The sequence below is a fragment of the Poecilia reticulata genome, chromosome 19 (genome assembly GCF_904066995.2).
Source record: "Poecilia reticulata chromosome 19, P_reticulata-male-v2, whole genome shotgun sequence".
In the NCBI taxonomy this organism is placed as follows: Eukaryota; Metazoa; Chordata; class Actinopteri; order Cyprinodontiformes; family Poeciliidae; genus Poecilia; species Poecilia reticulata.
Window position 1 is genome coordinate 6480781 of NC_088848.1, and position 23219 is coordinate 6503999.

The following is a 23219-nucleotide window of genomic DNA, read 5'->3' on the forward strand; positions in this document are numbered from 1 at the left end:
TCTTTAATATGTTTGATTTTACATCTTGTTTCAACTGCAATGTTTATTTTTTTCAACCCTCAAATATCTCACTTCTGCAGAGATTATTTATACTAAACTTTCTCAATTAAAACGAGTTGGCATGGTAACGTTGCACATTTTATGATTTTGTTAAAAACATACAGATATTTTAATGCTTTCTTTAAGTAAAGTTGTTTAGTGTCAGGCATTATAAATGTTTTAAATAGGACATCTCTTTGTTTTTAGGGTACAGACTTAACATTCAGCTTCTTATTTTCAGCCTTCACACTCAAACTCTGAAGTTAAACTTTGATTTATCTTTAAACATTTTCCAAATGAACGCTGTACTTTAGCATTTTCCGCTGCTGGAAGTTTCCAGAGTCACCTCCGCATCTCATTTTGTAGTTTTTATGTCCTATATCTTCTCTGCCAGGGTTTGAAGCCGATGGATTTCAACGGTCTGGCCGATCCCTACGTCAAGCTGCATCTGCTGCCGGGAGCCTGCAAGGTTGGATTTTATTACAAGTGTTTTTTATTTCTCAGTGTTTTCCTGTGAAATTGAAAGAGACCTTCAGCTTCCTGTCTGCAGGAAGATTGGAGGACACTCTTCAATCATGGTCTCATTTTAGAGTTGTGTGACGAAAATGTGGATGAATAAATGAGCAGTAATGGAAGGACCTTGGGGTTATTTTTCTGCTGTTTGCACGTCGCAGCGAAGCTCGCAGTGACATTTACGTCATTCTCCCCGTGGTGTTGACAGGCGAATAAACTGAAAACAAAGATTGTTCGAAACACACTCAACCCCGTGTGGAACGAGACGCTCACCTACTGCGGCATCACCGAGGAAGACATGTACCGCAAAACCCTCAGGTTAGTCTCTGCTATTCACCAGCCTGGGTAGCAACTAGTCACATTTACTTCAGTATCTTTAGGGAAAAAAATTTTAGGAGTATTTTTACTTTTACTTGAGTAACATTTCTGGATACACTACCCACTATGAGTAACTTCATTATTTGAAGAATAAGCTCATCTTAACCCAAAATCACCAAACACAGAGACACACCTGAAATTTTTGCTAATTTCATAAGTTTTATATTAAAAGAATTTGATTTCTTTCTATAAAAATATCTCTTTTTTTTTATTTTGTAATTGTGTCATTTATATGAATTATTTCCATTTTGCTCTTAAAGGGGACAAAACTCTTGTATTTAACAGAATTTTATGAAAAATTGACCATTTTGTGTGTTTTTGTTCTTCTGTTTTGGTCTCTGCTGCTTTGAAAACCAAATCAAGCGTTTTACAAAAACACCCAGCCATTTTATTTGGCAGTAAGTACATGTTTTTTGGTGTCTGGAAAATTAAGCGTTAGAAAAAACTTCTGGAATGTAACGTCACAAATCCGTTAGGTAACGGATCCGCTAGGTAACGGGGCTGGCCTTGTTACCTAGCAACCCAAGTTGAGTTCCAACTGGTTTTACTGCTGTACAGTTTGCTCCCAGAAAAGACAAGAGTTTTGTTTTTCAGCTGCACTGCAAAAATACAAAATCTTACCAATAAGTCTAGTTTCAAGTGCAAATGTCTCAGTACATTTGGAATAAGATAAAACTAACTCACAAGTGACTTTACAGTAAGACATAGCAGCTTGTTTTAAGTAAACAATTCTTGAATATTGACAAAAAAAGTATTAGCTGGATTGGCAGATTATTCATTTATAACTTCTTGGGAAAAATGTCATCTTATAAGTTTAAATATCTCCCAGAGGAACTAGTGCTGTTTCTAATCAACCCTAACCCTAAGAATTATTAACCTAAAACAATAATTTAAACTAATAAATCTTTCTGACAAGTTACTTGTGAGTTAGTTTTGTATTATCTCAAGTCAAAACTGAAATGATACACTGTTTTTGCAGTGTGGTACACTGTTGATTGTACATGAGGCTCCACCTCTGCTTTTCAAAGTCATAAAGTTGTGTAAATGCATATCTGTTTGCAGCCATTTTTACGTGGGAGGGAAACATTGAGTTGGGGGCGTGGCTAGCAGCATCTTATTTAGATTTAAAGTGACAGAGGCCATAAAACAGCTCATAAGCAGAACTGATCAAACTGAAATCTCATTACTGAAGGATGATTTTATGCAAAAAAAAAAAGAAAGAAAATGTGTTGGTTCAATGAAGCAAAGTAGGTCACCTTTTAATATAAAATTTGAGTTTACATTTTGGTCAGTCTGATTATATATTTTTGACTTTTTTGATCAGTTACTTGAGTTGCATTTTTACCAAATACTTTTTTACTAGTAATTTCTTGGACGGCTACATTTTACTTTTACTTGAGTAAATATATATAGTAAATATATATTGAAGTAGCGCCGCTCTTACTTGAGTAATTTTTTAGCTACCTGTGGTTATTTCTGCCCTTCTTGTTTTCTCGGCTGTTCCTGATCTGACTCACACGTACAAAAGATTCCTTATCGTCCGTCTCAATCGCCGAGTCCTTTGCTATCAGCTTAAAGGACGCCCAGTGGTTCTCGACGCCCCCTCTCTGCCTCCATTGAGGCTGTTTCATGTTGTGTCACCTCAGCCTCGTCCCTTCCTATCCAAACATCTCTCCTGTCCGCTGAGATCAGAGAAGATCTCCACTTCTCTTTGTCGCTCCTTCCATCTGCCTCTTTGCTTTCTCTTTTTCAAAGTTGCAGTGACAGATTGAGGTCAGACTGCGCACCGCGGGGTGTTTTAATCTCATTGACCCCCCCTCTGGAGGTGACGAAAGCTGCGAATTGTTTCTGTCTGTGACTGAAACTTTGCCGTGGTCCACATGAGAGTCGGATCTGAGCAGGATGGACAGGTTAGCTCTCGGGGGTGATAAGAGGAACCGGACCTGCTGGCGACCCGCGGCGCCGGCACGTAAATATCAGGAGTTTGACTCATTCAGGTTCACAACCTGCTGCAGGTCAATACCTGATGTCTGTGTTTTCTAGCTAAGGCTGAAGCGATTAATCGTGATTAATCAACTATTTCAATAATTAAGTAATCGATTAATCGTTAAAGTTTTAGCTTCACCTGGTTCAAATTCTATAAAATTCCTGTTAAGCACCTTTTGCTTTCTGATTATTAAAATATAAACAGCTCAGCTCTACACTGTTGGTATGAAATCAAGCAGAAATGCCTGAGATTTTCAAATGTTAATGTTACATGTGATTCAGAAAACGCTCTGAGAATATTATAATTTTTTTTCCTGTGCAGAGAAATTTCTCTAGTCCACCAAAACATTTGAAATTTTCAGAGAAAGCTGCACAGAAAGGATTCCCCAGTTCAGACCAGTTTGAAATAAATTATGGAGATCGTCTGTTACTGTCTGTGAGGATTTCCCTGCATGAATCTGGGTCAGTGTGCTGCTTCAGTTCATGGCGACTGCGACTTCTGTGAAAATGTCAGTGAATGCTAAATGTCAAAGGAAAGATGGGTCATACAACAGAAAGATTACTGCATGTGGCTCCAACCTGGAGGGAATAAACACCCAAGTCCAAGTCTTAATCTCAACACGACAGGCGAAAGAAGAAAGACTTACAAGCACAACGCTGCGAAAAAGTCTGTTTAGATACTTTTGAAGTATCGTCTTTTCTAGCACAACGAGTCGTTTCTGGGACCAAAGCCGCCCATGAATTGTTGAAATCCAAAAAGATTGCCTCTAAAATCAATTATTACTGCCTGTCTAAATGATTCAAACAGCAAATATACCTGGATATGCATTAATGCACTGCAAAAACACAAATTCAAATTGATACCTAATATTGATACCTAACATTAGGTATCAATATTACTTGATGCCTAATATTTGCATTAGGTATCAAGTAATTCAAATATCTTAGTGCACATGAAATAAAACAAAACTAACTTAAAAGTAACTTTTCAGCGAGATTTAGATGCTTGCTTTGAGTAAACAATTCCTTAATATGGATAAAAAAGTGCTACTTCTGCTGGCAGATTATTTCACTTGTAACATTGGGAAAACGTTTTGTTATGAGTAAAATAAAAAGTGGTTTACAGTAATTAGTTGCTGCTGCTGTTGGCACAATGCATTGTGGGATACCTTGCTGATCAATCCTCACTGTCATATTACTTTAAGTTAATTTATAGAGGGCCTGAACTTATTTAAATTCATTGCTTATTTATCATAACAATGTAAAAAATTAGTAGAATTAGTAAAACTACTGTGAATAAACTTAATTTATTAGATTAAAGTCAACTTTGTAATTAACAATACACTGAAAAATTCACTGGACTTGATTGGTGGCAGAATCTTGACTAAAGTTATATTCTCTCATAAAGATTATTTTGTAGGTTAACATGCTGAGATGATGTAGTAATAAATATAAGCTGTCAGAAAATGTTTGCATTGCAGGTGAACATGTGAGCCCATCCCCCGCTCTTGACCTTTGACCTGTTACACCATTACTCATCGCTGTGTCCTGATTTCCTCCAGATGACTCAATCTGTCTTTGTTCTCGTCTGCTCCTCACACCCTCACTTCTTTTCTTCCATTTCTGTTTCTCCCTGCAGTTTGATATCAAATGTATGATTTTTTTTTCCGCTTGGGTGAATTATCAGACTAGAGGTTTTCTCCAGAGATTTTGTTTTGCACATATATTGAACTTTCTGCAAGAGTTTTGTTTCATAACCAGAAACTAAAAATCAAAGGCGTTTCTGTGATGGAAGGACAAATTTTTATAAATAACGACATGAAACTTAGTGATCTTAGGCACTCGGGTTCGGATGCATATTTAAATCCATTCTTCTGTCTTTAACCTTTCTTTCTCACTCCTTCGCCTCTCGATCTCACATCCACAACCTGTTTCCACCTCCTTCGCTCCTCAGTGCTCCCTCATAAATTGCTGAATTTATGGCATAAATATGGATTTATTTAACCTCTTGTAATGCACTTTCACACTGTTTGAATCCCCACAGAGAGAAACGTGACAATTATCTCCAAGAATATGCAAACACATACACCGCCTTGCAGGAGCAGTCGTTATTATCACAGTTTTTTGGGATTTTTTTGTGAAGTGGTACGTAATTGTGAAATGCGAAGTAAAAGATACACGGCTGTCACTCTTACACCTAAAAATCAGGAGTCTTCAAACTACAATTGGGACCTCAGTGGCTCTTAAAGGTGATCTATTACGCTTCCTTGAACAGGTTAGACTTGAACAAAACGTGTTTTTTTTTACTTTTTTTTTTTTTTAACAAAATCAATCTTAGATGATGAGATTTTAGGGGGTTTCTGGATGGTAAGGCACTTGTCTTTTCTAGAAGCCATTTTACGCCGCATACAGCAGTAAAACCAGCTGACCAAAAGTGCTAGAACTCTGCTTGAGTTGCTAGGAAACGGACTGAGCTTAGCCCGGGTTGCTAGGTAACGGGCTGGGTTCCGCTGGGGTTAATAGGTGAGGGGTCAGTGCCTGCTGATTGTGACGTTACATTACAGAGGTTTTTGAAACGGGAAATTTTCCAGACACCAAAAAACCTCAAAATATTGACAAAAACTGTCTGTGTGACTTTTTAAAAACGTTTGTCCTGTTTTTAGAAGCAGCTGAGACCCAATGGAAGAATAAAAGGTGCAAAATGCAAGTTTTGCATAATATGTCCATGTTAATAGCTGGCTTGAAAATAAAAAGAACCATTTAATGTTTTTAAATACAGATACATTAACAATTGTTTTTTACTTTTAGAGCTGAAAAATGGTCTTGTTTTTCTAGAAAATTTCTGAGTTTCTTCTACCAAATTTTCGATTTTTGGATCTAAGAAATGTCAAATTTTCGACTTTTGAAACAGAAATTTTCTGGTTGTTTCTAGAACATTCCTGAGACTAATCTAAAAGCTTCTGAGTTTCTTCTACCAAGTTTTCAATTTTTGGAGCTCAGAAATTTTTTCATTAACGTCATGACTTCTGAGTTTTTTGGCAGAAATTTACTCCCTTTTTTTTTTTTAATACAATATGCCGTTGTAGAATTGAACTTCAAGAAAGTTCCCACAGTCCAATTAACAGTCAACATCAACACTTGGAAATTGAAAGATGCTCTCCATTCATAAAGTTTTATCTCGCTGATGCATTAATCTGTGTTGGTTTAGCAGATGCAATCACGTCTGAATACATTAATTTTGAAACTGCAATTTGAATAAATCCCAAAAGCTTCACTTTGAGATTCCTGACAGCTTCCTTTCTAATTCAGGTCAGGCTTTCATCACTGATTTCATTCCCTTCTTATATCTCTGTCACGACTTTAAAGGATGTCATAAGATGTTGCTTGTTAGACTACTTTACTACACGCACACACACACACACACACACACACACACACACACACACACACGCACACACACAGAAAACCACCCTTGATTGGTCTCCTTTCAGATCTCTACCTCTGACTCATTACCCAGCTATGCTCTTATATTTTATTCATGCTTCGCTCACCGTTTGTCACTGTCCTTCCCCCCGCCGGCTCTGCCTCTGTCTCCCAGGGTGTCCGTTTGTGACGAAGACAAGCTGACACATAACGAGTTCATCGGGGAGTCGAGGGTGGCCCTGCGCCGCGTGAAGCCTGACCAGACCAAACACTTCAACATCTGTCTGGAGCATCCGCCTCCTGTGAGGACGAGAGGGAGTAAAACAGGAGGAAGAGGAGGAAAATGGGGAAATAAATGAGCAGGGGGGAGAGCTGACTGCAGGGACGTGTAGCGGTCGGCGTGCTAATGCTTCCTACGTGACTCATGATGCTTTGAGTGAACATGGACAGACGAGGGGAGTGGAAGTCCAAACCAGGAGAGAATCTGTCAAAACATTCACGTTTATCTGTCTGTTTCGATGCTTCGCTGGGCCCCAATGTTTCAGTGTTTTCTGAACAAATATTCCCAGAAGTCGTCCTGAAATACCTCAGCAAGGAAGGATCTTTTTCATGTTAGATCCTATTTGTTCGCTTTCTTTTCGAAAAAAAGCAATGACGTAAAATACTTTTAAAAAGTGGCTTTTATTTCAGTAATCCGTTCTATTAGTTGTACATGACGAGAATATATTAGCATAGAAACGATGTAATTTTACCAGAAAAAAACTTTATATTCTTTTTTCTTTCTCGACTTTATCGTTGTACGATTGTTTTCTTGTAGTCTGATCTTAATATTTCATCGTAGAGTTGACTTGAATTCAAAGTACAAAAAAGAGAGAAGATGTAAAACTTAAACAAAATGGCGGCCTTGGCGCTAACATCACTCTTAACAATCAAACCAAGGAAGGAATACACTGGTGGTAAAAAACCCCCACAGTTTTTCCCAAAAAATAAATCTTAAAAAAAAAAACAACGTACAATTGGATTAATCGATAAAAAGCCAAACCTCGTCTGATTTAAACTCTAACTGACACAGCGGTGTCCACATCCTGCAGCTTTTAGAAGAATCTCTCGTCTTTCTGCAGAATAAATGTCTGATTTCCCTCATCAGCAGCCGCTCAGTCTGGTAACGAACCGCTCATCTGACTTGGCGCTGCTGCAGGAGGGATGCCTCTGAAAGCTGCAGGACCGGACTCCCAGGTGCCGCCGCAATCCTCCGTTTTACATGTCAAAAAACACACAGAGGCAAAAATAATTAGGTATGGGACTTTGGTGACAGAACGTTCCCAAAAGCTGTGACTGAAGGAGGGGCTTTAATTAGTTTTAAGTCCTTTCTGAGTGACATCCAACTAAACTGACTATTCATGTTCCAACCTGAATAATTTTACCTCTTACAAATTAAACAGTGAACGGTAATAATTAGAGATTCATTAATAAAAACCATAAAAATTCAGTTTTTCAATATTACACAGGTGGAAAGTAAGTAACTTATGGAGAACCTTTTTTACCATTAAAGAAAAACAGAAAAGCTCAACAGGAAGTCATAATTATGAGATTCAAAGAGATAGAAAGTTGTTTCTCTGAAGAGGCTTGCTCCTGTGGAAACCCATATCTCATCATCACAACTTAGAAAGTCAAAATGATGACTATTTTAAAATTTTGACTTCCTATCATAATTATGATTTTGTATCTCAAAATTATAAACAAAAGTTGAAATTATGACTAAAAATCTCATATTTGTGACTTTCAAACTCGTAGTCATGACTACCTGTTGAGCTTTTATTTTTTCTTTCATGGCAGAAATGGGCTTCCATAGCTAAATAGTTACATTTAGTTGAAAAACATTTAGAACAAATTGAACCTAACTTTGTCATCATGGCTCTTCTCAACTCAAAGCATATGTGAAAATTCAACACAAACTTTATAAATGGGGAAGAAAGTTTGAATTAATTTGAACTAAAACAACAGCAAAGATGTTTTATATGAAAGCTGAGCCACTCCGCTTCTTTTTATATATATATATATATATATATATATATATATATATATATATATATATATATATATATATATATATATATATATAATATTCCCTTCTCACCCTCCGCGGGTGGTCTGTTTCATCCTCTGAGCTCGGGTCCTCTACCAGAGGCCTGGGAGCTTGAGGGTTCTGCGCAGTATCTTGGCTGTGCCTAGAACTGCACATTTCTGGACTGAGATGTCTGATGTTGTTCCTGGGATCTGTTTGAGCCACTGCTCCAGTTTGGGGGTGACTGCCCCGAGGGCCCCGATGACCACAGGCACCACTGTGGTCTTCACCTTCCAGGTCTTTTCCAGTTCCTCCCTGAGGCCCTGGTATTTCTCCAATTTCTCATGCTCCTTTTTCCTGATGTTGTAATCACTTGGTATTGCTACATCCACCACAACGGCTTTCCTCTGTTCTTTATCCACCACCACAATGTCCGGTTGGTTCGCCATTACCATCTTGTCTGTCTGGATCTGGAAGTCCCACAGGATCTTAGCTCGGTCATTCGCCACCACTTTTGGGGGTGTTCCCCACTTTGATCTCGGGGCTTCCAGTCCATATTCTGCACAGATGTTCCTGTACACTATGCCCGCCACTTGGTTATGTCGTTCCATGTACGCTTTCCCTGCCAGCATTTTGCACCCTGCTATTATGTGCTGGACTGTCTCAGGGGCCTCCTTGCACAACCTACACCTTGGGTCTTCTCTGGTGTGGTAGATCTGAGCCTCTATTGCTCTGGTGTTTAGGGCCTGTTCCTGGGCGGCCAGGATGAGAGCCTCATCCGTAGCCAGTCTTGTTGATGATTTGGCTGAGAGGGTTCAGGCCTTTGCAGAACAGCAGTGGGGACAGAGCATCTCTTTGGTATATGCCACATTTGATGGACACTTGTGCAAGTGGTTTGCAGTTGGCTTCAAGGGTGGTTTTCCACAGCCCCATCGAGTTTGCAATGAAGGCTCTTAGAGTCCTATTGATGTTGTACATCTCTAAGCATTCAATGATCCAAGTGTGTGGCATTGAGTCATAGGCTTTCTTGTAATCAATCCAAGCGGTACACAGGTTGGTGTGTCGGGTTTTGCAGTCTCGGGCGACTGTGTGGTCTACAAGGAGTTGGTGTTTGGCTCCTCTGCTATTTATGCCTATGCCCTTCTGTGCCTTGCTCATGTATTTATCCATGTGCCCGCTTATCTTAGCCGCTATGATGCCTGACATGAGCTTCCATGTTGTAGAGAGACAGGTTATTGGCCGATAGATGGAAGGGACTGAACCCTTCGAGGGTTCCTTCTGTATCAGGATTGTGCGCCCTTCAGTTAACCATTCAGGGTGAGTCCCATTTTGTAGCAGCTGGTTCAGTTGAGCTGCCAGTCGCTCATGGAGGGCAGTGAGTTTCTTAAGCCAGTAGGCATGGATCATGTCAGGTCCTGGTGCTGTCCAGTTTTTCATACCCGAGACTCTGTCTTGGACATCTGCCACAGTGATGGTTACCGGGGCTTGTTCCGGGAGGTTGCTGTGGTCCTCTCGTAGAGAGGTTAGCCACTGTGCATTGCTGTTGTGGGACGCCTCCCTTTCCCATATGCCTTTCCAGTATTGTTCAGTCTCCAGCCTGGGTGGGTCTGCTCTGTTGTTATTACCCTGCCATTGAGAGTACACTTTAGCTGGTTGGGTGGCGAAGAGCCGGTTAATCCTCCTGGCTTCATTCTCTCTCGTGTATCTCTTTAGGCGGCTGGCCAAGGCTTGGAGCCTTTGTTTGGCAGTTTCGAGTGCTTCAGGTATGGGCATCTGGCTGTACTTCTTGGGTACTGATCTTTTCATTGCACCCCTTTGGAGCTCTGACAGTTGACTCACTTCCCTCCTTGTTATCTTTGACAACGGGGACCCTCGTCGGGTCAATCAGTGTTGCTTCCTAAGTGGACAGTTTGATTTCACAGAAGTTTGATTTACTTGGAGTTATATTGTGTTGTTTAAGTGTTCCCTTTATTTTTTTGAGCAGTATATATATATATATATATATATATATATATATATATATATATATATATATATATATATATATATATATATATATATATAATGAACTTCAAATAGAGGCTAAACAACCAAAAAAAGCAGCAGATGTTTTTTCTATTTGATTTGTTGGAGTTTGTAATATTGACCCACTGACATGGTTTGTGCCTCCCTCAAAATTACAAACAGAGAGAATCGTGTCTCCTCCTATGGAGGACAAATAGCTTTTCGCGCAGGCTAAATGTCAGCGAGGTCACGTGCGCGAAACGATTGCTGTGAGATCAGAAAAATGAAAGGCAAGGAGGAAGAGCGAGAGGCGAGGAGGGGTCGTCAGAGACTCTGTGGAGATGAGAAACAAGTGGATTAAAAAATGAAAGGCGGCGCAGGGGGTCTGGTGAGTGAAACGAAGTGGGATGGAGCCGCGGTTTTTGTTCTTCATGTGGTATTAGATTATCCCTCTGAGGCCGGCGGCCACTCTGCCATCAAACAGAAAAGCCCTTCTGTCATCCTGCGAGCCAGACGCTGCTGCTTCAGCCTCTAACTCTTAAAAGCGGCTTCGCCTCCGGACTGATAGATCCGTCCCTGTCTCCTCATCCTTCTGCTGCTGCGCCGCCACTCATCCCCTCCTAACATTTATCCACTTCTCTTGCTTTCTGCCCCCCAGCTGCCCTCGCCGACGGCGATGAGCACGGCCCTGAGAGGAATCTCCTGCTACCTCAGAGAGGTGAAACATTTCTATAATCCTCTGTTTGTTTGTCCAAATTAAAAGTCTGAAACGATTAATCGTGATTAATCAATTATTCAAATTATTGTCAACTGATTTAGTTATAGATTAATCGTTAACTGGAGTACACAGGCTTGAAATGAGGCCATTTGCTGAAGGAACAAACATACTCAGAGCAGGAGTTAAGCCAAAAGTGTACAAAAAATATATACATTTAATTTTTAAGATAAAAGAAACCTTTGTCTGGACAGATGATCTACTCAGGATTCCTCAAGTAGCAGTTTTAGCTACACCTTACGGAAAAAAAGAGTTTTGATTTCACAAGATTAAAGTCAGAATTCTGAGAAAAAAATTCTGAATTCTGAGGTTAGAGTCAGAATTCTGAGAAAATTCAGAATTTTTAGATTAAAATTCAGAATTCTGAGAAAAAAAACCCTGAGAAATTCTCAGAATCCTGACATTAAAGTCAGAATTCTGAGATTCTGAATTCCTCTATGGATTGAGCTAATTACACAACAATCAGAGCTAAAATGGGATGATTTAGATCTAAGGGTAATAATGCGTTAGAAGGGTCTAGTCAAAGTCCAGAGCCAAAGCTAATGGAGAATCTGTGGTAAGAATTCAAGGTGAATTAACTTGAGCTATTACAAAGAAAACGAGCAAACATTTCAGTTGATGGATGTACAGATGTAAAGGAATAATTGAATCATTCAATGTTGCTCTACTTTGTTGGTCTGTTGATGATTCTGGTTATAAAAAGACAAATTGTGAATACATTCACTGGGTATTAATATGTTTCTAAGGCTTTGTACCCAGTACCTTCTTTATTAAATGTACCAAACACAGTAAAATACAAGAATTAATTTGTATTCTGAGAATATTTATGTACAAAGAGAAATGTAAAACTGTACATTTCCAGTAAGCTTAACCAAGTTGGCTCAGTCCACCATGACAACTGCAGAAAAACTTTAAAACTTAACAAGCATAGTTAATGTTGAAGACACTAACTTAGCAAGGAAAGTTTTTCTCTACAGTGTTTGTGGGCTGTCAGTTGTTGATTTTGTTCAAGTTGATGTTGCTACTGCTGGATGTTTCCAAGTAAACAAGTTTACGTTTGAAATCAGATCCACATTTATTTAATGTCTCATAAAATTAGCAAAAGTGTCACGAATGCAGTTGGTTTGTTGCCGCTTTAAAGGTTGAGTCCCTTTTAAAGCGGCAATGAAAATAAACAGCCCTGCGGATAAACCAGCAGCAGCAGCATAAAGATGTCAAAACAAACCAAGCATGAGACTTTAGGACGCGCGAGCCAGCAGTGAGTTCCAGCTACAGTCAGAACGACTGCTGAAAGAAGAGAATGTCTTCCAGCAAAACTGTTTGGACTCAAACATTAACATTTTCTTTACCATTTTTACTGCCTGTGCTAGAGAAACCAGACACTGTACAACAAGAGACGTGCTACTGATAGCAGCTGTTAATGTTAGCATTTTGGCTAACCTTAAGATTTTAGCTAAAATGTTTGCATGCTGAATGGAGTTAGACAGCAGGGTAGTTGTAGCCCATATACGAAACCAGACACTGTATAAAACAGACGTGCTACTGATAGCAGCTGTTAATGTTAGCATTTTAGCTAACATTAGCATTTTAGCTCGTTTCACATAAAAGCTCAACATAACTTAATGAATAGAGTGAATCAATGTTGGTCAGCATGTAAGTGATAGCCCTCTTGCTACTCATAGCATTTTAGCTTACCTCAGCTTTTTAGCTAAAATGTTTGCATACTGAAGGGAGCAAGTGTTATAAGACATCCTAGTGAATGGAGTAAATCAATGTTAGTCAACATGCTAGTGATAGTCCTCTTGCTAATCTTGGCATTTTGAGTAAAATGTTTGTATACTAAGTAAGTGTTAGCCAAAAGTGGCTAAGATTAAGCTTCTGAAAGGGCAGAAACCTCTGATCATCTGGTCTGTGGAAGAAAACCAACCATTTGAACAGATGGATTGGGTCAGGAGAGTGAAACTGTGACACATTTTGAGGTTTTTACAGAACAACGAATCCAAACTGACATCAAAACTTGTTTTAGAATGAGCATAGAAGGCTAACAGTTTGCCTTCTATGCTACGCCTGTAGCAGGGAACCAATAAGATTAAATAAAATAAAATATCATTTTTGTGAAGAGTAGCACTTAGATATTCATCCAGAATTATAGAAGCAGCTTCTTGGTAGCTACAAAAAAGCCTGTGGTCAAGGTGCAACTTGCTAAGCGACATTAAACCATATACTAATGGGTGTGTATGTGCATATTTAAGCCTCTTTGCATAATTTTGACCAATTTGTATAACAAGCTCCTGAAGAACCGTTTATATGCTTTAATAAAAGCCCAAATGATGGTAGATGGTAGAAAGAAGATTATTTTTCTTTACTTCACCTCAAATGATAATTGTTTCCAGACACATAAAAGATATATTGAACCCTGCAGCTCCAAATGACACAAAATAAATTCAGAAGCTGATTGGTGAAAAGCTGGAGTGACGGTTTGGCCTCAGGCACTGAACAAAGCTCTGGATTGGTGGACTGGAACAGGTTCATTTGCAAGATTGTACCTTTAGGTTTAGCTTTCTGTGAAGATGAAGTTACAGGATCAATCTTCATCCAAATTAAAGCAGCTTGCGCAAACTCCACTAATGAGCCAACAAAATCTTTTGTTAGGATTTAATAACCGAGCCCAAACCAGCACCGTGAAATCTCATCAACCCCATTAATCAGACTTGAGATAAATTTTACATCTTCTACCAGATTCAAGGTTACTTCATTTGTCTGCTGAGACTCGTGTTGTTCTCCCGTCTTGCACCCAACAAATCCTCCCTCCTTCCTGTTCATTTCTCACTGTTTCCAGCTGGCTCCCCGTTTGTTTTTCACCCGCCTAATGAGTCACTCTCTATCGATCTGTGAAGGTCTGCGCCGTTGTTCTACCAGCTACCTGGTGCAAGTCATCCTCTAATTGCAAGTTTCTAAAGCTCGCAACTCACCGAAGAGTTGACAGATGGCGAACGGGCCGCTGGCAGCGGCGGCGGCTCCCTAGGAAAGAAAGAGGGAAGGGATTATGATGAGGGAAGCTGTGTACTGTGGGGACGCGGACGGACGTGTTGCATATTGATCGATCGCCTCGTCCCTTACAGATAAAACTTAATGAGAGATTTGGAGATACAAAAGAAAGACTGATGTAATACATACTGGTAGTTCTCATGTGACATCACGACTGTGAAGTTTGTAACTGACAGCCATCTTGGGAGGCAGTTGCTATGGAGTTCCTATGACAACAATAAACAAGCCACAAGCTTAGAACTAGCTCTCGCCTCATTCCTATCTAAGTTATAAACAATATAAGTGCATCACAATTATTACTTGGTCACAATTTTTGAGTACTCCACCTGGCTCTGTGTAATAATAAGATAAATATCAGTAAAATTTTGTGTAGCATTTAGTGCCAAACTAGCAAAATTTGCTTAGCTAATGTAGCTTTTGTCTGCTAGCTAAGACGGACTTTGACCTGCATGTATGTTACTACCTGCTTTCCCAGTCACTAGAAGCTTGTTTTTCACATAGAGAGTTTGAACGTCCTTTACAAATACGTTTAAATATTGATTGTATGCGTCCAGATTTCAGGTGAAGTTCCTCTATGATTTATTCACTCTTTGTGTTCACTAGGTAGGTAATTATATTGTAGAATGAGATCGCAGGCAGCTTGTGCTGCCTCCCTTGTGTCTGACATATTTTCTATTCTCCGTCTCAAACGGGTCGATTTTGACAGCAGCCATTTTGTTCATGTATCTTTCCCTCGGGACATTGGTTAAGGGTTTTCTCATATTTTATTTTTGTTGGTCTTGAAGCCATAGGTCTGCTACGCATTACGCTTGCCTAATAAGTTGGCGCGAATCACTTCCAGTTCAGATTTGTGGGAAGTTGGAATTATGTATTAGGGCTGGACATTGTGGCTGAGAAGCTTAGCACAATGTCAGTCAATGTCAATAATTATTGATTAGTTTTCAGTTTTAAATATCTGAAATACTACCAAACTAGTGGCCTGACCTCTCCTGCTGTGTCCGGTTTTCACTCAACACGGTTGTTTTATTTTTAAGTAGTTGTGAGGTAAAGTGGCGGAACTTTAAACTGCAGCTGCCAGTTACCCAACAGGTCGTTGCTAGGTAACCAAAGTTGGGGGGGAACTTATGTTGCTAGGTAACCAAAGAGTGAGTGAGTTAAATTCAGATTCAGTGAATATTCTACATATTGAATATTTAATCAGACGTATCATCCATTGATATTGATCATGTGTTTGTTGTGATATATATCGTTACTGATTTAATGTCCAGCTCTATTTTTAATATCACCAAAGGACGAGCAGAGAGCGGGTAGAAAATCGTCCACTGGCAGTGATTCAAAACATGCATCTCTTCTATAAATAACGTACATATATGTAAGCTGAAGGCTGTGGTTTGGTGAGTCACGGGCCCTAGAGAGCATCTTCTCCTCTCTCTCTCTTTCTGCCCGTTTCTTTTATTTGTCACTTTGAACCTGCCCTGTCAGTCCACGTGTTTTCAGACGGCGCTTTGGCAACAGTTCGCTGTTATCCAGAGAAAAATCCTGAAGCCGATTTGTAATTGTGCTTTGTTAATGTGGTAACACTTTATTTGAAGGGGTGTGCATAAGACTGACATGACACCGTCATAAACATGACATAACACCTGTCATGAACATGAAGGAGTCTTTATGAATGTTTATGACTGTTGTCATGAAGTGTCATTCAGTAAATAATGACACTTTCAATCCAAAATTGCTCTAAAAGTTACATTAAAAGTCCATTAAAAATGCCAACTTTGCATGATTTTGTAAATTATGAAAATTTAATGCAAAGTATACATATATGCCAGAGACTTTATGAAGTCTAGAAAATCTAAAAATAAAATCTAAACTTGTTTGATTCTAAAAAAGCAGCCGTTTCAAGTTGTACAATGATTACATCATGTAATGTAAATTATAGCTGGGTAGTAACTAGATACGTTTACCAAATTACATTTACTTGAAAACCTGTTTTTTTTTATTATTACTTTTAGGAGTAATTTGACTACACTGTAATTCTTACTTTTACTTGAGTAAATTTATTATGAAGTTTCTCTACTCTTACTTGAGAAATTTCTTGGACGGATACTTTCTACTCTTGAGTAAAAATATGTTGAAGTAGTGCCACTCTAGTAGTACATTTTTGCGTACTCTGCCCACAAACGTTGCTTTCCATCTTGAGTATTTACATGAACACGAGTCGCTCCGTCCATGTGCAGCACACAGATCTCGTCCTTTCCTGTCCTTCAGTGGGAGATGGAGCAGCAGAGGAGTCTGGAGGAAAGGGGCCGTTTGCTGCTATGCCTCCAGTTCCTGCCCCCAAACGGTGACGGCGACTTGAAGGGCGAGGCCAAGGAGAGAGCTCGGGGTGGGCTCTGCGTGGGCGTCAAGCGCTGCGCCCACCTGGCAGCCATGGACGTCAACGGCTTCTCCGACCCCTACGTCAAAACGTGAGCTAAAACTCAGACTGAAACTGTGTTACTGGATTTTTATTCCCTACGTCACGGGTGTCAATTCAAGGTCTGGGGGCTAAATTCGGCCCGCCTTAGCTTTTTATGTGGTCCTCTAGGCTGCAGAGGGACACATATTGTTTGCTTCAAAACAACATGGATCAAAGCAATTTTTACCTTCATGCTGCCAAATTACTTCAATCAATCCCTCCAGTTTTTATAAATTTACGCTTAAATGGACAAATGCTCACATTTTTTGTGCTGATGCATAAATGTGATTTAAATGTGCTAGGGCCACATTCAGAAAATAAAAACAGTAAAATTGTGGAAATAAAGATATACAAGAATAAAGTCAAGGTGACATAAGAATATAAGACATAATTCTAATATTACGACTTCATTTTCTCATATTTCGACTTTATTATGTTAATACTACGACTTTATTCTCATATTATCAACAGTTTTATTCTTGCAATATTAGGAAATTATTATCACAGTACTATGACTTTATTCTCACATTATTTTAAGTTTATTATCACAACTTTATTGTCGTAATATTATGACTTTTTTCTCATGTTATTATAACTTTATTCTCATAATTTTACTTTTAAAACCATAAAAATATTAAGTTTAAATGATACTAACTCCCACCTGCAGGTGGCAGTCTTTCTTACTTCTCCAACTCTGCTTCCTCGGCCTTACTTGATCTGAAGTTATAGTGCATAATCAATACGGCGAGTAACAAAAAGTCACATTTATCACCAATAATTCAAAGTTAGCACTACAAAATATTTTATTTTTATTACAAAAAAAATTACAAAAACAATTGTGAAATCCTGGAGGAACTGATAAATGTAAAAAGATATTCAATATGATTTAATTTTAAGTACTTATTGAACGCAGAGAGAGATATTTATTGATATTTTAGCTGTTTACTAATGGGATTTATCAGTGCATTCTGGCACAACCAGTTTCTGGTTAAACTTTGCTAGTTTTTGATTTATATTCCCTCTCAGTTCACCGTTGTGACGAGTTGTTGCCTGTAAAAAAAACCAAAATCCGTTTTCTGACAGAGGCGGCCCAGCCAGTCATCTGGCTCACCATTTGGCATTTGTCAGGTCTTTGCACTTGCCCAACTCCCCTGCGCTCAACATGTTCACGAACTGACTGCTTAATGTCTCATGTCCCTGATAGTCTGCTACTGATAGTCAAGATGAAAACAAAATGGAAGGCAGAATCTGAACAAGTTTTAATACAACCACCTGGATCTAGATGTTTCTGTGGTAGCCGTTTACATAAATGAGTCTAAATCAGGTTAAATTTGGGTTGGTCGCCTTTGGCAGCCTGTGTATTTACAATTACACCTATTAGGTGTAACTAATAGGTGTAGCTATTACTTTGTTGTTTATTGTTTCCCAATAAACAACAAAGTATGTTGTTGTTCAAAGTATGTTAATTGGGGGGAAAAAATGCAAAATATCAGTTCTTTCCAATCAATAAATCAAACAAGAACTATTTAAATAACAAAACTAATAGGACAAATTTAAAGGCAAAATTCACATTTTGGAAGTTTCTAAACTTCCATTTGAGTCTCAGTTGCTTCTAAAAACACTCAGCCATTTTTTGGCAACAAGTTAATGTCTTTTTTTTTTGGTCTCTGGAAAATGAGTTGCTTCAAAAACCTCCCGATTGTTAAGTTACATTCCAGAGAGTTCCGCCCGTTACTTAGCAACCCAAGAATGTTTAGTCAGCTAGTTTTTACCGCTGTATGCGCTTCACAATGGGTGATGCAAAAGAAAAGCGTGTTGTTGTTGACAAACCATCCAGAAACCACTTTCTGCTTTCTTTTCGATTGTGCAGGAGGCTCTACTAATGCTTTTTAAAGATGTACAGTTGCAGAATTGCGCATCTGTTTCCAGCCATTTTCACCTGCGAGTTTAAAATGACAAGACACTCTAAAACAAAATCTCATCATCTAAGAAGGATTTTGCGTAAACAATGTTACTAACATGTTTTGTTTATCATAACCTGTTCAAGGAAGCAGTTGAGACCCAAATGGAAGTATGAAAATGTGAAATTTGCATAATAGATCCCTTTTAATGTAGAAAACTAAAATCACATTGCATGGGAAAAATATCTGTTTTTAATAGAAATTCTGTCAGTGGAACTTTTTCATCAATATTAAAGAATAATTGACCCAAAACAAGCTCCTATGTCTTTCTGAAAAGCCGCTTGTGAGTTAGTTTTGTTTTATTTCCAGTCTACTAGAAAGTACACCAAAAAATATTTGGTAATATTTGTAGTTGCTTTTTTTACAGTGTAGACTTTTAATTCAGGGAAAATAATGCTAGTAGTTGGAATTATCCATTGAAAGTAGGATTTAAATTCCTTTTAATAATATTTAATCAAACTGTTTCACCTCTTCTTGTGTAATTCGTCTGTTCTGGTGAATTAATACTTTTAGTTACCAAGTCTTTGACGCTGTAATCGACATTTTATGTCCAGCTTTGTGGCTCTGAGTCCAAACTCTTTATCCCGTCTGGGGTTTTAGGCGTTGCGTACCAGACGTCCAGCATAGATTGATGCTCCGACAGTTCACACCTATTTCAGGATGAACTCTCCAGCCTGCTGTTTTATCGCCTCTTATGATTTGGTCTTATGAGGCCTTTGGAAGACGCTAGATAACATTTTGTGGCCATTTTTTAAGCTTTGAGTTAACTCCACAGAGGATAATGGTGACAAGTTATCATTCCGTACATGGAAGCTATTTTAAAATATATGTTACTCACATATAGAGGTGTCATTGTTGACGTCTTAAAAAATGTGCTGATCTCCAGCTCAGAGCATCATCTTTGGGATGTGTTTTACCACAGAAGGGGAATCAGATTATAGAGATATTGTTGGTGTCATGAGGTCGTCTGGAGTTTCATTACTCACTGACGACAGGAAAGTGTTGCTGTGTGTCTCTGTCTGTGTGTCAGTGGCTCCACCAGGGAGGGCAGGAAGGTCCTTCAGCTGAATTATGCAATTTGACAGAATGTGAACGAATGAGATGTAAAACCCCTCTGTGTTGTCACTGGCTGCTCATTGCTGCTGTGGCTTTGAGGTGGTTGTTGACTAGGGCTGTAGTGATACAATAATGATACGATACACGATATTCTGCTCACAATACGATATATATTGCGATATTCATCAAATACAATTCAATACACTTTTTCTGAAAGATTTTAGAGGGACAGAGTGATTTTGGTGACATTTTGTGACTGTTATAGAGTTGGATTGAATTAATTTAACTGAAAACTGATTAAAAGCACCAACTACACAATACCTGGCTCTGGTTGGACATGGACACAGACTTAAAGTCGACAGCTGGACAAAATGATTCAAAGAAGTGGTGAGAAAACATGTTTCTTTTAATTGAAACAGTACAAACTGTAGTTTACATGCATTTGTAAAGTAAATAAAGTGCACCAAGTACCTGCTCTGAATAGTTTGATACCTTTTTAACCTTGACACTTAACATCTGAAGGAATCACTCTAAGCCTGATGACCTAATCACTCTCCCTGAAATGCAAGCAGTGAGTGAGCAAGGTGACAGTTGGATGTTACGATACTTGTGGATGAATATCGATTTTTTTTCTAGGAAAGAAAATATCGATATATATATATTGCAAAATCGATATTATTACACAGCCCTATTGTTGACATGAGTAAAAGAGTTGAAAACACAGCAGTAGCATGCTTCAAAGGTACCTTTTCTGCTTAAATTAAATTTGTTTCTATCAAAGTTTTAATTTTACAAAGAAAATAAGAGTTACTGCAGATATTTAGGTCTGAATCATGTCACAACCAGTTTTTAACTCTTCCTGGCAACAATTATCAATAATATTTTAAAGGAAGCTAATATAGCTAAGCTAATGTGGGGGAAGCTTTTGTTGCCAATATAAAATTTAACGCTAATATACGCAGGTTACCTACTGTATATGTCATAGCAGCATAGGTGTTGGGCTGAGGTAGATAGATGGCTATTTTATTCGTTCTGTTCGGGTACAATAGCTACATTTATGTGAAAGAGCTAATGTGGCTAGTACATTAGCTACACTTTTGTAAAAAGTCATAATGTCATGAAAGAGAACCAAACGTAGCTACTATATGCTACTGTGCTACTGATGGACTGGCTAATATAATAGCTAAATTAATTCAAGAAAAGCTAATGAAGCTGCAAGCATAGAAGCTAGCACAGCTAATATAAACATTGAGTTAATGCTAAAGGATAAGTCATAAAATAGCAAAACTAATAAAATATCACATAGTAGCAGCTAACATAAAGGCTAATATACCTAACATATAAGCCAAGCTAAACGAGTGAAGTGATGCTAATTTAAGAAGTTGGCTAATGGAAGAATAGCTAATTTCTTATCTCTTAAACTCATACATTTATTGAAATGTTAACTCTCAACTCCTCTAAAATTGTTTCATTGTTGATAAAAGGTCCTAAATTAGAACTACAAACCAATGTTTGTATTTAGACAGTAAAATGTTTGTTCTTTGTCTTTTTAGCTGGTTTTACACAAACAAGTAAGATCAAAATCTAAAAATGTATAATTTCTGATATCGTACAGTGCACAGGACTGCAGTTTGTCTTGCCGTTTTCTCCATTTTCTTCTTTCTCATCAAGTTTTCTCACCATCTTCTCAGCATCACCCAAACCCACTCGTCCTTCTCTCACCCATCTGATGCGCCGTTCGTCCCATCATGCACCTGCGTTTCGCTTTACATGCACGCTCACATCTCTGGCCTTTGGCGGGAGCTTCTTCCCAGATGCTTTGTTGTGTCTGAGAGCGTGTGGGAACATACGCATCCTGAGCTGTGGGTGGTGGGTGGAAAGCAAATGTGAATAGTGATTTTTTTGCCATTCTCCTTCCAGCTGGCTCAAAAATATCCTGCAAATTTAATGACAGCCTGCAAACGTTGCTGCTGTTTGCAAGTCTGTGCTGTGTTGCTGAGCTATCTGAGAAAAGAGTTGGTTTTTCTTTACTATTTAACATGCTAAGTTAATTTAATTTGGGGGTTTTTAGAGTTGGTTTGTTAAACAGAGTTAGGTAGTAACTAGGATAGCACTTTATTTGAAGGGATGTGCAACATTAACACCTTTAATTGACTTTTAATGTGAATTTTGCATTAAAATTGTCATTATTTACCAAATGATACTTTATCACTGCAGTCATAAACATAAAGCCTTATGCACAACCCTTCAAATAAAGTCTTAACAGAACTAGTTACACTTACTTTAGAAAGTTTTTTTGGGGAAAAAAACTTTTAGAACTATTTTTACTACGCTGTACTTTTTACTTGAGTAATTTTTATTTAATGAAGTGCCGCCAGTCTTTCTTGCTTAATGTTTCTGAATACTTTACCCACACTGCAAAAAACGTACCTAGTTTCTAATGCAAATATTTTAGTCCATGTGAAATAAGACAAAACTAAATTACAGGCAACTTTTCAGCAAGATATAGGAGCTTGTTTTAAATAATTAATTCCTTAATATTGATGAAAAAATTCTAGTTCAGCTGGTAGAATATTTCACTTATAACAAGACGTTTTTCCCCATGATAAAAGTAAAATAATAAATATGTAAGCTAATAAATTTATAATAGTTAATATACTGTTAATATTCACAGGTAAAATACAACAGCTAAAGTTATGTAAAATTAGATAGTGTAGCTAATACAATAGCAAGATATACATAAAAAGAGATCATGTATCTAATGCAATCTCTAAATTTAAATAAAAGGGCTAATGAAGCTAATACATTGGCTAACCTTATAAAAGAGAAGCTAATGTGGCTTGTGTAAGCCACATTAGCTTACACAAGCTAAGAGTTGGGCTAATTTGAGAGATAGTAAAGCATTTCATATAATCGCAGTGCTATTGCAAGATTACCTCGTGTAGTAGCTAAATTGATGCATTCATTTAGCAATGATAATAGTAATAATGAAGCGAATTATGTGCATTATAATTAGCTAATAAACATAAAACAACAGAAGCTGACACTGCTAACATAAAAACCAAGTGAATGCAAGATGAAATGTAAAATAGCTCATCTAATAAAAGATTAAATAAAATGGTACATTTTTCATTTACTGCCGTTTGTCTAATATATCTAATATAGTAGCCATGCTAATCCAGCTAACAATAAAGCTAACACAAGAAAAGCTAATGCAAGAGAAATGTTGTTGAATAGTTGTGTAACTGTTCTGATCGTCTCTAAATTTATGCCAACCTTATCTTACTGAATCTTGAGGATCAGTCGTTGTCATGTTTGTCTGTTCCAGGTACTTGAAGCCAGATGTTCAGAAGAAATCCAAACACAAAACAGCCGTCATAAAAAAGACTCTCAACCCAGAGTTTAATGAGGTAACCTCCATGTTTGTGTGTGTAACTGAGACAGGCGCTTTTCATTTCAGAGTTTGCTTCTTTTCATCTTCCACCTAATTTTAGAGAATATTTTGTGACCTTCTGG

General features: G+C 38.1%; 1 protein-coding gene across 4 annotated transcripts in view; it reads left to right on the forward strand.

Annotated features, from left to right (window-relative positions):
• Positions 1–23219, forward strand: part of LOC103481380 (double C2-like domain-containing protein alpha) — a 47231-nt gene that overhangs the window by 19187 nt on the left and 4825 nt on the right. For all 4 annotated transcript variants that reach the window (XM_008436786.3, XM_008436785.3, XM_081600607.1 and 1 more), the window contains exons 4-9: positions 434–508; positions 761–870; positions 6515–6641; positions 11067–11126; positions 16497–16696; positions 23032–23113. In XM_008436786.3, coding sequence (XP_008435008.1) covers positions 434–508; positions 761–870; positions 6515–6641; positions 11067–11126; positions 16497–16696; positions 23032–23113 — 654 coding nt within the window. The remainder of the gene's footprint in view (positions 1–433; positions 509–760; positions 871–6514; positions 6642–11066; positions 11127–16496; positions 16697–23031; positions 23114–23219) is intronic.